Genomic DNA, 15170 nt, shown 5'->3' on the forward strand with positions numbered 1-15170 from the left:
AAATAAAAATAAGACTAATTAAGCCCTTTTCTCCTCTCCAGTCACTGGACCAGAATTAGGATTTAGGAAGGATATTCTTGTAATTTCCGATGAGAGCTGTGGATATAACCAGAAAGAAAGCAAGGCCGGGCAAGCTTCAACGGCTATGGCTTCGATACGCAACAGCCTCCACTCTATGCTTCCGAACGGTGCAACCGTCTCATCTCCTCCGACCACGGAAGCAGCGAATCCTCCTCATCTCCGATTACCCATCTCGAGAAGAGATGCTCTCCTTCTCTCTTCCTTGCCCTGCACTTTGACCGTTTTGCCCCTCCCCTCGCAAGCCAGGGAGAGGAGAAGCCGGAAGACCATCTCTCCCGAGGAGTATATAACTAGCCGTTAGTTGTTTTCTTCTCAATTTTGCCGCTATTGAAGCCATGACTTGTTCCCACTTGCTGAAATGCCTCTGTGGGATAAAAGCTTGTTTTTGTTTTTTGTTTTCCATGCATTGCTCGTCTTTTAAGATTTGTGACGCATTTGCTGGGATTTTAGCTTTAGTGGATTAGTTATTCTTCACTTTGACTGAAATCTGGTTAATGGTCAAAGCAGCTGATGGCCTCAAGTATTATGATCTTATTGAGGGAAAGGGCCCAATTGCGGAGAAAGGTTCGGTTGTGCAGGTTAGGCTGGTGTTATTATCTTTCTTGATATGATTAAAGAAGTTTTTGTAGTCTTCAGTGTTCATATGGTCTTCTACTAGGTACATTTTGACTGCCTGTATCGTGGCATCACTGCAGTATCGAGTCGCGAATCTAAACTCTTAGCTGGCAACCGCACTATTGCACAGGTTATGTCTACAAATCTTCCATCACATGGTTTTTAGTCAGGAATGTTTAATCTTAGAAACACCTATTCAAATTCACCTTGTTATGACTAGGATGAAGCACTGTGTTGGAGATTATCTTGTATTAAGATTTGAAACCCCTAAAAGTTCCTCTCTGAAGTGAATGTCGTAGAGGTCAAAACTTGAGGACTTATTTCTTGTTAAAACATGATTTCCAATCTCACTATGGTAATCAGGTGACTGGTCATATGCTTTCATTTGATGAACCAGCACTTGTCGCATGAAAGGCTAAAATCCATGTGTCAATTTTCTTTCTGCTGCATTTGACAGATGAAAGAAATCACATATGAATCACTCATTTTAGTAACATTTTACTAGATAGGATGCTGATTTAAGTTTCTGTGGCTTCCGCTTATCAAGCTATCAGGAAAAGCTATTCATCACTTGAAGAGCATGACTGAATAACATTGTTTATCATCAATTTTCAGTGCATTAGAGAGGCTTCTCTGAAGCACTCTCCATTTTCATATTTGTGGAAAGCTTATTTTTCCTTAACAAATCTCCTCTATGTTCTAGTAGCCTTACGAATTCACTGTCGGGTCGCCACCAGGCAAAGAGAGGAAACGGGAATTTGTAGATAATGCAAATGGGCTTTATTCAGCCCAGGCTGCCCCCAAACCACCTGCAGCTTTATACTCAGTAGCTGAAGGGATGAAGGTTGGGGGGAAGGTAAATATATGCTGAAACTTTACCCAGTCCTTCAGATCTTCTCTAGTGATTATTAGTACATTATTCCATCAAAATTGTGCAGCGAACGGTAGTTGTTCCTCCAGAGCTCGGTTATGGACAGAAGGGAATGAATGAGATCCCGGTAAACATCAAATCAAACTTCTACAATGAACATGCTAATTTTACCTAGCTTTAGCTGATGAAATATATGAAAACACCCCATCTGTTATGCATTTATGATGTTGATCGTACTTCTTCTCTCACCGTATCTGCATTAAGACGACTCGTGTACATGATACTTATGTATTAAAATTGGAAGCATCTAATTCCCTTCTTGATTTTCCATCTTTGCAGCCTGGAGCTATTTTTGAACTGAACGTGGAGCTTTTGCAAGTTGCACCTCCAGCAGAAAAATAAGATATGCATATCAATGACAGCCATGTCTCTCTCTAATCCTTTCCTTTTGCTTTTAAAGGAAACAATCAGGATGTTCCCTGGGTTACGACTTCTTTTTACAGGAAAATTACATTCACTAGCCCTGCAAAGACAGTTTTATCTTGTTGAGTTTGTAATGTCTATTGAAAATCCATACATTGTAATCATATTTTCTTTTTATCAGAATTCGCTGGATTAGCTGCCATTTATTATCTTGCTGGTAAAAATATGCATAAAGGAACCATATGTTTTTCTCCTCTTTCCGTGCACCTCCCTGTGAAACAAATGCAACTAATCATGGTACTGTTTTTTGTTTGTTAGAATTACAGGAGGAACCTGATGCCAAGCATACTTTGAAACAAGCTCTAACAAAAAGTAACAGAAACACCAAATAAAAGAATAAAACAAGTGTATATATATGTAAATTGATCGGACTCAACTTGAGTTGCAAAGAAGTATCAAAATGAATGGCAAGGGTCATTTGAAGAAATGGCATTACTGCAGAAAGAAAAAGAAAAAGAAAATCAAATGGCTTCCATAGTAAGGTAACATCAAGAACAGCTAGTAAGGTAGATATTCAATCTGTTCTATATTTCCTGAAATAATAATCATTTACGACTACACATTGATCAAACTTTTCTTTTTAATATTTCTCATCATGCAACGGTCTCTATCTTAGAGGGACTTAATATACCTCACTCAAATATGTAGAGCGAACACCAACAGTGTGAACCAAGAAGGAAAAAGCCAAACAAATCAAAACTCATGCAGAAGTAAGATCATAGTAGAAAATCTGGTGCTGACAGCATCTTTCGTTTCATCTCTCCTAATACGAGCACTTAATTTTAAGACTAAAATTCCACTCACAATTGTAAAAAGTTGACGCCAAAGAACCAATACACGGTAGTCTGAGATCTGATTGCCCTGTTGCTTGGATTTATATCATTGTGCGCTTGCTCTTTGTTCCATCATTGTATAACTCAGTAATGTCCTCCAGGGGAACACCCTTTGTTTCAGGCACTCTAGCTGTAGTAAACAAAGACCTCTGCACCACAACAACAACAATGCATAGAACCCAAAGAGTCCTGCAAGGCCAGGCCAACTATTTTCAGTATAAGAGGAAGGTTGGAGCCAATGTTCACAACAAATGAGAATAGGCTTAATCTAAAATATACCTTCTTATCCTAGTGTAGTAACTAAATAATAATTTATCTTATTCTATTATACCAATTCAATATTTTATCTTATCTTATTCCATGTAACTTTTAAAAACTAATTTATTAATAACTTGAAATTATTATTTTACCGTTGAGAAGACTGCACTAACGATGCCCTCTTTTCTCTTCTCCATCTCCTCTCAAAAGGTAGCCATGGTTTCCTTCACGGAGCCCGGCACCAAGCTCTCCTATCCTGCGAACATCTCATCTCCGATGAAGCACTGTGAGTATGCTTCGCACATACTCTCTTTGGAAGAGCACATCTCTTTTATCTCTCCGATCAACCAACAAGAGACAACTAAGATGATCCTTTTTGATCAACGAGCAACCACAAAAGAGTGAAGCACCAGCGGTCTATAGTCTTGCCTTTTGCACCATCCACCAATATTCATATGTCCGAGTAGTAGATCTGCTACTGTGACCTCCCACCAACATAAGTAATATCCTTTTGCAATCGCCGCTTTCATTGGTTTCTGATTTTTTAGTTTTCCTTCTATTTTTATGTATGAGAGAGTAACTTTTTTTAGAGATATATTTCTATTCTTTAAGTGATATGCCTTTGTGTGAATTTCTTTTCTATGAATGCGGATTTATAACTATGCTCGCATGAATTTCTAGATAATTAGTGGGAGCTTATAGTATGGAGTGCCGATTTATATTATATAGTGTGAATTTATATGTATACAGATATGAGTTTGTATTGGTGGTCAGTGTAGGCTTACAATATGTAGTGCAGACTTTTATTATTATAAAACGTATGTAATACATTATTTTGTTAAACAATTTATATTTATAATTATATTGGGAATATGGAGAATATGGAGAACATGCCGAAGAATTATGAGACAAGCCCTTCTAGCAAAAGGTCGATTGACAACTGGACTTCTGAGGAAGATTTATTAGTGGACCTATTTTGTCGATGCTCTTTTGAAGAGAAGTGGATGAGGTTAGGATTGCATTTTTTTTAATCATTCATGAGCTTGAAGGCTAGATATGGGCTGGACAAATGGCTAACCCTTTTTAGATACAAAGATATTTAGGCATCACCAAGCTTTTAGCCAATATAGTAAATTGTCTAGTCTATGCTTTAAGTCATGTGCATCGCTGAACAATTGTTTCGAATCAAACGACGCCAAGACCTGCTCTAAAAAGTCATACTATCGAGCTGCTTCTCTAAGTCAATCGCACTGTCAAGCTATTAACTACAGTATCAAGCTATTAAGCTAAGCCATCAAATTACCAAATAAATTTTTTTTATAAATATTGTTTGGAGTTGGAGTCAAAGCTATGACTTCCTTGGTTGTGAGAAGGGTATGATTGGTAGGTTGGGATCACATCAACCACATCTCAGTCGCACCGTCTGAGAAAGATTGATATATGATTATAAAAATATAGAACGTTTTGTATATTTCATCTTATTCTTTACTATATATATATATATATATATATATATATATATATATGCGATTACGATAAATAGGTGGTGTACAGCAAAAGAAACATGCATTAGAGTAGAGAGTAACAAGCTATGTTAGAGATCACATAATATCAATACTCAAGTGCAGGATAAATACATATCTCTCACAGCAATTAAAGAATTAGAGAGCAAAAAAGAGAGGAAAGAGTCAGAAAATAGACGGGTTGTGTAACATTCAATTGTGAAACAAACAAATGACTAACGTCAATGTTAAAAGATTATTACCCTATGTCTGAGACTGAATATAAATCACTGTACCATAAAATAATTTATATAATTTTTTTTCTAAGATTTAACTAACTATTTTATTAAATTTTAAATTTTTATATAAGTTATTGATAGAAAAATAATTTTTATTTAAAATTCGTCGTCCCGGCATAATAAATATATATCTAATTTTGTATTTAATTTTTGAAGTGTGAAAAGAGGAAAAAAGAAAAAGAAAAAAACTCATGAGGGTTAGTATGGTAAAAGACATGTTCAAAGCTACCCCTCGATATTATATCACCTCTCTCTCTCTCTCTCTCTCTCTCTATCTCTCTCTCTCTCTCCAGTTCGACCACCAACCCTTACAGCGATGTCTACGCCCTCCTCAATCTCTTAAACCTCACCTAACCATGCTCAGATCTCTCCACCTCTTCCTTCTCGGCTTCGGGGTCTCGCCCTTCCACCACTGCAAGCCTCGTAGCCTCGCCTCCCTCCCCAAGATCGCCTCTTTGCCCAAGCCCGCGTTGTCCGCTTTCCCCCTTGGAGTCTTCTTCCCCGTCTCGAATTCGACATCCGGAGGCATTTTTGGTGCGTTTAGAATGTCTTCGGCTGGTACGGAGCCGAACTCGGATGCGGACACTGGGTCGGCAGCCACCGTGGCGCCGCCTGTGGTGAGTTTTATGTTGTGCTTCTTAATTGGTGTTTGAGGGTTTGGGGAATTGATTTTTTTTTGACGGGTGATTGATAGGAATATTATGCTTGGTTTCATGGGAATTTTGTGAGAGTTGGTGAATAGAGCTTGTTCTATCTTATTGCTGAGCTCAAAAGTGATAATTAGTTTAGGAAAATGGTTGGTTTGATTGTAGTAAACGAAGTAAAATTAAACAGAAGATGGGTTTGATTTAGCAGAGCTTAGTGATCATGAGTATTAGTTTGATGGTTTTCTCTTATTTATTTCTTGTATAGAAGTTGGGTTGGAACATTTGGAATTATTGTGCTGAATTTTTAACGAGAATCTCACTCTTGATTTCATGCAAAATATAGGTTTATAATTTTTTTTTTGAATTTTTCTGCACTATGGATTTAAGCAAGTAGTTTAGTGACTAAAATTGGTGAAACATTGACTTAAGAAATGGTACGGGATAGAAATTATGCTGATTTTTCTTGATTGTTGCATGCTACAACTAATATGTTTGTCAGAGTGGATATATATCTGCATATTAGTCCTGTGTTGTTTGAATCTATCATTTTTGATATCCTGATTGTTGTATAACTGAAATTGTATGTATGAATTCTTTGTAAGCTAGTGTTTCAAAAGAAGTGAAACATGAAAATGTACAAATTTGATGTAGTTTTAGCAGAGTTCACTGTTTAGATTATTATTGTCTTAATCTATTGTTTAGTTTCAATTTAAGGAATTCCTGGGAAGCTATTTTATAGGTCAAGTTCTTGCTTTATTGTGATATATGCAGTATCTAAATTTTCCAGGTACATAAGCCCAAAGTTAGTTTTTGTCAAGCCTGTGGAAATCCAACAAAACAAATTATACCAGATGGAGAGGAGAAGGTTAGAGCAGTTTGTACAGTATGCGGGAGAATTCACTATGAGAACCCCAAAATGGTATGACTCTGAAAGTCTCTGGTTTTGGTATATTATTGTTGTAAGATTTTGCAAGCCTATGAGTCAGACAAATAATAATAATGATAAGTAAGATATCATTTCATGGAGATAGATTAAATTTACTAACTATTGATTATGACTAAACCTAGACTTTATTTGAATGATTGAATAACAAAAATTAATTGATTAACTAATTAAAATAATAAATAAAAACATAAAAAAGTAAAGTAATGAGATTCAAGTAATTAAGGCTCTAAGACATCCGATTTCATGATAACTAATCCCAACCAATTTCTTTAGCATATTAGTTACAAATTATCGCCCATGTTGACAGTCAGTATCTGCTAAGCTCTTATTCACTTTCAGAATATCCTTTTTCTAATTTTGGAATATAATTCTTTATTCCAGAATAATATCTAAACATCAAAATAGCCATATTCTAGAATGCAAATAGATTTATCAAAATTATATCTTATATCGCATACCCAATTTACTAATTTATCCTTGATTTGACTATAAATATTCTCAAATATCTTTATCATAATGTATTACTACTTTCTTTTCTTTTTCAAACATCTTTTTAATGTTTTATCATAATTTATCATTTCTCTCTCTCAAACACCTATAATACATAATATCACTTCATATAATGATGATAATAACAATAATTTTATTATTAATTATTAATTATTATTTTAATAGTAAATTCTTAAAATTAAAAATATATTACAAAATTACTTAATAATATAATATTTAGTTGGACATACCGATATGAATGTACGAAATTTATGATATTTTAACAAGAAGAAGCTTGGAAATCATAGATCTAATGGTTTTGGTTTTACGTGATTTTGAGGTCGGAGTAAAAAGATAAGATTAAAACAGTGGAGGAAGGCTAGAATTGGACATATTGGTAATTATCCGATGTTGCGATGGTTATTAGAGGGTGGCGGACGACCAAGGGTGGTAGTGGACAGTTGTAAAGTAGGATTGCTCGTGGAGGTGATGGTGGTTATGAGTTGGAGATAGAATTAGGGTTCTAATTTAAATCTACTCCTAGAAAAAAAATGGCTATGATTAATTTACTTTTACTCCTAGATTATCTTACACTTCTAAAATAAACTCAAAGCTAAAATGATTTTAATTTCATCAATGGATGCTTGGATGATTAAAGAAAGCAGCCCGAATCCCTCTATATATAAAAGGTCGAGTACAATGAGTTCTACCAGAATTAACTTTAATGGCTAACAAGACTTGAACTAGGATTTGCCTTATAGTCTTACATGACTTAATTGGATTTGTCTTAAAGAGTTACATGACTTAATTAGATTTACTTTAGAGGCTTACATGACTTAATTGGACTTGTATTTTGAGGCTTACATGACTTAACTAGACTTACCTTAAGGGTTTACATAAGAGATAAATATAAATTATTTAAAAAATATATAAACTCGATCCATTGAACCCAATGTAGAGGTGATCATCTGGCTGGCAGGGCCGAGTTCAGGTTGGGCAAACCGGGTTGAGCAGTCTGTTCAATAGCCCGCTCGCGAGTTGGTCTGGCCAGACTGAGCTTAATTGGGCAGTTGGCCGAGATATTGAACGATGGAATGAGTAGATTGAAGATCAACAAAGCTTAATCCAATAATCAAGGCGCTGCACTACGCTAAACATCAAAGGTTTCTTGCAATCTCAAGCATTCGAAAGCATTCAAGCTTGAACTGCACACAGAAGGATCCTTTGCCCTCGGTTTAGTTCCCAGCATCCTCCATCTTCGTCAGTTCGTCTTCTTCTTTGTGGCGAGAGTAATGGCACGTCGGGCGCATAATAGTGACGGCAAGCGTTGCCGGAGTGATGAACGACATGACGTCGCACACGTACACTTGCGTGAAGAACATGGTGATGTGAACCGTGTCAGATTGGATCACATCAAGGGGAGATTGGACTCAATGGATTGTGTTTAGTTATCTTATCTGCTTATTTGCTTTAATTAGAGTCTTATTAGGTTATAATTTATTAGTTAACTAATTTAGCTATGCGCAGTTTTGAGAGAATATTCAAAGGATATTCCACAGACGATCGAGTATTACGAAACCACTTGGAGAAGATCGAAGACGTCCTGACATACAACTTTCATATTCAAAATTTCTCCAGATTCAGACTTATCTGTGGCAGAATGAAGAATCAATCCGAGAAGGATAAGAAAAACTGATTTAGCTAAGTCATGTTTATCTCTAGATCATGTTTATCTCTTATGTAAGCACTTAAAGCAAGTCTAGTTAAGTCATGTAAGCCATCTAAGCCAAGTTCAATTGAGTCATGTAAGTATTTAAGACAAGTTCTAATTTGAGTCGTATAAACTTTTAAGGCTAGTCCGAGGGACTCATTATACTCGACCTCTATATATAAAGGGTATGGGCTTCTTTGTTAAGAAGGAATATTGAGTTAAGTTTTTTTACCTTGCATTACTTATCCTCTTTATCTTTTACCGTAGTCGTTAGATCGTCGTTATCTTTCTCGGAGTATATCTAAGTTATAAACTCTAATTCTACCTCCAACACATAACCACCAACACCCTCCAGTAGCCACCATATCCTACGGCCATTCACTATCACCGTTGGCCATCCGCCACCCTCCAACAACCACCGCAACGTCGTATATTTACTATTATGCCTTCTTTTGATCTTGCTCCATTATTTTAATTATATCTTTCCATCCAGACATTCGATTAATGTGAAACAAAAGCCATTAGAACATTATCTCGTGAGGCTACTACCACCTAAATTTTTATAATCATCCTACGAGCGGATCGTTCCAGATCTGGTCCGTAACACACGGTGGTGGCGATGACGAAGAATGTGGTGGCGAAGTTGGGGTGGGATCTTGGTGAACCATGTGTCGCTGGAGATATGTAGGTGGCGATAGAGAGTGGGTTCATCGTGGTGAAACTGCTGACGACTAACACCGTCACAGCGGCGGAGCATGGGATCATGCTGCTTGCTGGCATGGTGAGGAAGGTCGCCTAGGCCGATGCGTTCATCAGTCCATAAAGGCCAGTAAGCTTCCTTTCTTTGTATCTCAATGGAGATCTGGATTTGGATTTCGACGTCTCGTGATAAGCTTCATTTCTTTGGTCTTGAATTAGATAAAGTTGGGGTTTTTGGTGTTTGATCTGGGAAGGGAGACGGATCATATCCATTTAGATGTAAGGTTCTGAATTGGATCCATCTGGATTTGTATACTTTGGTCTTCAAATCTGTTTTGAATTGGGTAAAGTTCTTCGAGCTTCGAGCTAGGCTTTTAGGTTTGCCGACGGGCGGGCAAAGGGCTGCTCGTGCCACCTATTGGCAATTCAGGTTGGGACCGGGCCGGGCCTAAACTTTAGGCCGGTCCAAACCGGGTTGAGTTGAATTGAGCATGGGCAGATTGGGCCATATAATCACCTCTAGCCCAATGTCCTTATGATGCGCTCCAACCTGACTCGGTTAGCATCAACATAATAAAAATATATTTATAATCTAATGTTTATGATATTTTTCTTTACACTAAATAAATAAAATTCAACTTAGAAAGTATAAATGTTAATAATTTAATATTCCATGAAAAAGTACATTTTAAAAGTATTATTATTATTAAATATTGTTTTTCTATCTATATACTTAAATATATAAATATTGAAAACACTTAATAATATAATATTTAATTCGTCTAATTATAAGTATCTTATTATAAAATAGCTTTTATGTACTAATAACAGTAGAAGTATAATACTAATAAACTAATATGTTATCAAGTAAAATATTTATTCAAATATAAAATAATACATTTACTATTAAATGATCTATTAACTTAATTAAATCCTTTTTCTTTCTTTAAATAATAAAATAAGAAATTTGGGAAAAAAATAAATTGATGAATGTGCAAATATTTTATTATTAATAATCTATGTTTAAAAATACATTTTCCATGTCGAATAAAAATTTATTTTTATCGACTATAAAATATTATAATATTTATAATATTTTTTTATATAGCCATTGCATATGTTCCGATGAGATATAAAGCAATGCATACCTAGTGGTTGCTCCTCGTGCCTTTGCATTGTATATCTATCGCCCTAACTTTGTATACCAAGCACCTTAGCATTGCATATCTAATAGTATTATATAGCTAGCACTGTAGCATTACGTACCTAATTCCCCACCCTTGCATTGCATACTTAGCTTCCCATCCTTGCTTTGCATTCCTAACTCCCCACCCTTGCATTGCATACCTAACTCCCCACCCTTGCATTGCATACCTAGCTCTCCGCCTTGCATTGCATACCTAGCTATACCATCAAGCTACTTTATATAAGTATACCATCAAGCTACTTTATATCAAATCAAAGGGTATTTTAGTAATTTTTTCTCTACTTTTGTATTGTATCACATCACAGATAATTATTATACCCTTATTTTATAATAGAAGTGAACACATGAATAGTTATTCCTAAAATTAATTCGTCATTTTGATAATAACGAACAAGAATTGCTATTACTATTTCAACCCTATTCTATATGTGAATGAGGATTAAATTCTATGTTCACTATTATTCTGGAACAAGGATTTAATAATTACTTTTAATTTGATATAAAATAAAAGGAAATATGAGAAAAATATTTTTTATTAAATTATGATGAATACCCTTTGATTTGATATAAAATAGATTGATGATATAGACATCAAGAGTAAATTAATAATTGAGTTAGTATGTGGTATAAGATATAATTTTGATGAATAATATTTATATTATAGAATAAGGCTATTATGATATTTAGCTATTATTATGGAATAAGAGATTATATTCCATAATAAGGAAAAAGTTCTCTCTGAAGTGAGCAAGCTTATTTATTTGATATTCCTTCTCAAGCAATATTGAAAATATTCCTAATTATTAATCCATTCTCTCTCGAGGAATGGATTTAGAAAACTAAGAACACACTAGGTTATATAAAAAACCTATAAAAAACTGCATAAATCATGCTAGTACATCTTTGTCACTACATCAATTCATGGCATCTATTACAATGCTAATAAGGTATGAACATGAGTAAAATATGAATATATCAATTATCTCACCCATGAAAACAGGTGTGTTCATGCCATTTGCTATATCCATAATGTTATCTGGGCAAAGTTTGGCATCTGTGCCAGTGTATTGAAAGGCAGCCGCGGATTGCGGGCGGTCACCCTACCGCCTAGCGCCTAGGCGGAAGGCGAGCGCCAAGGCGGTGTAGTATTTTAACATATAAAAAATTAAAAATAATTATATATGATATATAATATATTCTAATATAACTAAAAGTTAATACTAAGATTACAAGTAGCTAAAATAGAATCATAACTAATCCTTTTCTCATTTAACAATCACTGAGATCCTAAAAAACTAGAAAATTAAAAAATCCCCACACTACCCTTATATACTACTTCAAATGCCAGCCCGTCATCCATTTATAGTAGGGGTAAAATTGGAAATATAGAAAAAAAAGCTTGAAAAAGAGGGAAGTAAAGAGGGAGAGATAGCTTAGCATCTCGTCGCCGGAGAGAGAGAAAGTTGTAGCGGAAGAGGGAGAAAGGGCAACAGATGCATATGAGCTCGTGCTACCGCTTGTCGCTGCTGCCGTTGCCGCTCGTGCTATCGCTGCAGCTGTCGCTTGCCGCCGTTGCCGCTCGTGTTACTTCTGTCGCTTGTGCTACTTCTGCCGCTTGCCATCGCTGCTGCTTGCCGCCACTCGTGCTGTCGCTTAGGACAGAAAAGGAGGATAGAGTGAGAGAGAAGACTGAGGAGATCGATGCTATTTTCTTTTTTAAAGTTTGCCAGAATCCGACCCGTGTATATCGACCCGACCCGCGTCTAGTGGGCCGCCATGCACCAAAGCGAGCCATTAGGTGCCAAAGCGGCCTGCCCCGAGCACTAATGCGGCCTGCCCGCCTTTGGCAGGCCGCATTGCTACTTTGAGGGGCGGCTGGTGCGCCTTGGCGGCCGCCTTTACCGCTTTTCAAAACAATGATCTGTGCTATGTGACAAAACATTAATTTTGATTGTTGAATGTGTTGACATCTCATCCATCCAAATATCTGTCCATTAAGTGCTATTTTTCTCATTATTTACATGCATTCTTTGACAGGTAGTTGGCTGTCTGGTTGAGCATGAAAACAAGGTTTTGCTATGCAAAAGGAAGATCGAACCATCTTATGGACTTTGGTGATTATCTTTTCTTTTATCTTTATCCTTCCTTGATTATTGGAAGTTATTTTTGTTCAATTTTCCTTTGGTCGGCAGATACTCAATAAACTGTTGGTTGACTTGTTTTCTTCTTGGGCTGCTATAAATTATAATGTAGGTCTCATCTGAACCATTTTGACTAACTGTTAAGTTGACATGCATCTAACAGTTTTGCACAATTCAAGATAAGAAACATTTCGTCGCCCTCTCTAAAATGAGTTCTGTGCTCTAGCAAGTCAACCTGAAATTCCTGATGGTACCAATTCTATTACAAATCTCTACATCTTGTTTACATTGTCTAATTTTGAATTCTTCACTATGGGCTGCACGACTTTTCTAGAGAATTTACATCCTGCCAACAAAGACCGAATAGATAAAATGCATGTAGGTGAAGTTACATTATTTACTTCCTTCTTATATCATCTATACTGATTTCTACCAGTTCAGTCTATCTTCATCATGGAACTACCTGTGTTTGAAATGTTTTCGTTATTATCAAATTTCCCAGATTGATACTCGAAGCTAATGAGATACTTCATTACAGAACTAAAAAGAGAGGTGCATTCTTACACCTTAAAAGGGGTAAAAAATATAGGCAAGATATTGATTGATTTCTTGTTAGCATTGATTCCTTCTCAAGCATCAACAGCACAGCTCTTCTCAAAAGCAATCTGCTGACAGTATGATCTTATAGTGCAAACATATAGTAACATCTTTTATAAGTGCACTTCATAGTTCATACCAAAAGATGAATAGAAAATCCTTAATTTAGTCTTTAAAAGTATAAGCTTGCATTTCTTTTTTCTTTTGTGTAACCACAATGCTAATAAATTTGTCATGTGTCAGTATAGTCAGTAGGACATGCCAACTTGTTATTTCTCAGTGCCATGCGACAAGTTGATTCTTATTTTATACATTATATGTTAAGTAGGTCTATTTAGATATCGGTCTAGCTGGTCTACATTGTTTACAAGCAGCAGTTGTACAGGACTCTTCCTGCTGGTTACTTGGAGGTAGGGGAGTCAGCTGCAGAAGGAGCAGCCAGGGAAACCTTGGAAGAAGCATGTGCAGAAGTCGAAATACTTTCACCTTTTGCTCAGTTAGATATTCCTCGCATTGGCCAGGTGAGAAAGCATAGTTCTGTCAGAAAATAAATTTGATTACTTGTCTAACTATGAGTGGAGCTCTTGATGTGTTTCCAATCTGATATGCAGTACAGAGTTACATCATTTTTCGAGCAAGACTGAAGACACCCAACTTTTCACCGGGTCCTGAGTCCCTAGAATGTCAACTTTTTGCACTTGATGATATACCATTTCAATCTCTGGCATTTTCATCAATCATCGTTACCTTGAAGATGGTACCTAGAATCTTACTTCGGTACCCATTGTCTTTGTTTTTCCTTTAGTTAGGATACTCAAATTTTGTTTATTTGTTTGTTCTTTTTCTTAGCTGGAAGTAAAAATATAACCTACTTGGTGTCTGACTAATTTTTGAAGTTACCAAATTAAAACTATTTTTAATTTTTGTTTTCTATGGTTGCAGTACATTGAAGATATCAAGGCTGGAAACCTCAAGTTTCACTATTGCACCATAAACAAGAGGTACATTTCATTTATGCACTTTTGGTCTTTAAACCTACTTTTACCTTCTATAGGGTGTTATGCTGCTCAAACTCATCAATTAACACAAATCTACAGTCCACATTACTAAAAAATTATGTGATATTGCGTGATCTTGAGTATAAGATATTGCATGATGCCAGCTAGATGAGCTGGCTTAACCACATGTCGAGCACTGCTAAACGACTCATCCATGTACACTTCAACATTTATTCAGTAGGTCAGTTGGAGAACTTGTGATTGTGGTAGGAAATACAGGTGATAGATTTCGTCATTTTTGATACACTCTTGTGATAGCCTGCTGCTGTCCATCTTTTCTGAATACAGTTGTTCCTTAATTGCATAGTTTTATTTCCTTTCCTCTAAAATCAAATAAATTTACTCCAGCAGAGGCTTGTCCGGCATTCTCAGTTTACCTCATAAGAGATCTTACTTTGTTTGACAGACCAGGTGCTAGCCCATCTGATCTCCGTGGTTTTGATGTGAACTACTATCTGCATTCTTGAGAAAGTCTCATTCTTTTCCTTCTGAAACAATGGAAATCATTCAGAGATTGGTGGAAAATATATGCTGTTATATTCTTTCTCAAAGAAGAAAAGAAAAAAAATTATGCTGCTATGTTGGATGCTGAAGAATATTTCAAAATTGATGCTGATATGAAGCCTCCATCAGGCTTTGTGTCTCTCTTCTGTTAACTTGCATTTTAGCAAATTGAATTTCTCTTTTGTGCATTATTAGGTGGTGCCTTCTCTTGTAGCAGGACATCAAAGTA

General features: G+C 36.0%; 2 protein-coding genes across 3 annotated transcripts; both read left to right on the top strand.

Moving 5' to 3' along the window:
* Window positions 1-118: 118 nt before the first annotated feature.
* On the top strand, window positions 119-2192 carry LOC140778448 (peptidyl-prolyl cis-trans isomerase FKBP18, chloroplastic). Its single transcript, XM_073123165.1, has 6 exons — window positions 119-377; window positions 589-659; window positions 740-826; window positions 1403-1552; window positions 1635-1694; window positions 1907-2192. Exons 1-6 carry the CDS (start codon window positions 146-148, stop codon window positions 1967-1969), a joined length of 663 nt encoding a protein of 220 aa, XP_072979266.1. The 5' UTR covers window positions 119-145; the 3' UTR covers window positions 1970-2192.
* Window positions 2193-5204: 3012 nt separating this feature from the next.
* Window positions 5205-15093, top strand: LOC140777422 (nudix hydrolase 23, chloroplastic-like). 2 transcript variants are annotated; one of them, XM_073121518.1, is made up of 7 exons: window positions 5205-5559; window positions 6377-6508; window positions 12679-12755; window positions 13765-13900; window positions 13996-14136; window positions 14322-14380; window positions 14789-15093. In XM_073121518.1, exons 1-7 carry the CDS (start codon window positions 5299-5301, stop codon window positions 14838-14840), a joined length of 858 nt encoding a protein of 285 aa, XP_072977619.1. In that variant the 5' UTR covers window positions 5205-5298; the 3' UTR covers window positions 14841-15093. The 2 variants fall into 2 exon arrangements, with proteins under 2 accessions (XP_072977619.1, XP_072977618.1); XM_073121517.1 differs by having other exon boundaries at window positions 5206-5559; window positions 14844-15093.
* The last annotated feature ends 77 nt before the right edge of the window (window positions 15094-15170 follow it).

Source organism: Typha angustifolia, chromosome 15 (assembly GCF_048772165.1).
Source record: "Typha angustifolia cultivar Huaian chromosome 15, ASM4877216v1, whole genome shotgun sequence".
NCBI lineage: Eukaryota > Viridiplantae > Streptophyta > Magnoliopsida > Poales > Typhaceae > Typha > Typha angustifolia.

Excerpts from the sequence above, each read along its gene's own strand:
- LOC140778448 (XM_073123165.1), top strand. The coding sequence starts at position 146 with ATGGCTTCGATACGCAACAGCCTCCACTCTATGCTTCCGAACGGTGCA. Across the intron at positions 378-588 it reads CGAGGAGTATATAACTAGCC|CTGATGGCCTCAAGTATTAT; the intron begins GTTAGTTGTTTT and ends TGGTCAAAGCAG. Across the intron at positions 827-1,402 it reads GCAACCGCACTATTGCACAG|CCTTACGAATTCACTGTCGG; the intron begins GTTATGTCTACA and ends ATGTTCTAGTAG.
- LOC140777422 (XM_073121517.1), top strand. The coding sequence starts at position 5,299 with ATGCTCAGATCTCTCCACCTCTTCCTTCTCGGCTTCGGGGTCTCGCCC. Across the intron at positions 6,509-12,678 it reads ACTATGAGAACCCCAAAATG|GTAGTTGGCTGTCTGGTTGA; the intron begins GTATGACTCTGA and ends ATTCTTTGACAG. Across the intron at positions 14,137-14,321 it reads TCATCGTTACCTTGAAGATG|TACATTGAAGATATCAAGGC; the intron begins GTACCTAGAATC and ends CTATGGTTGCAG.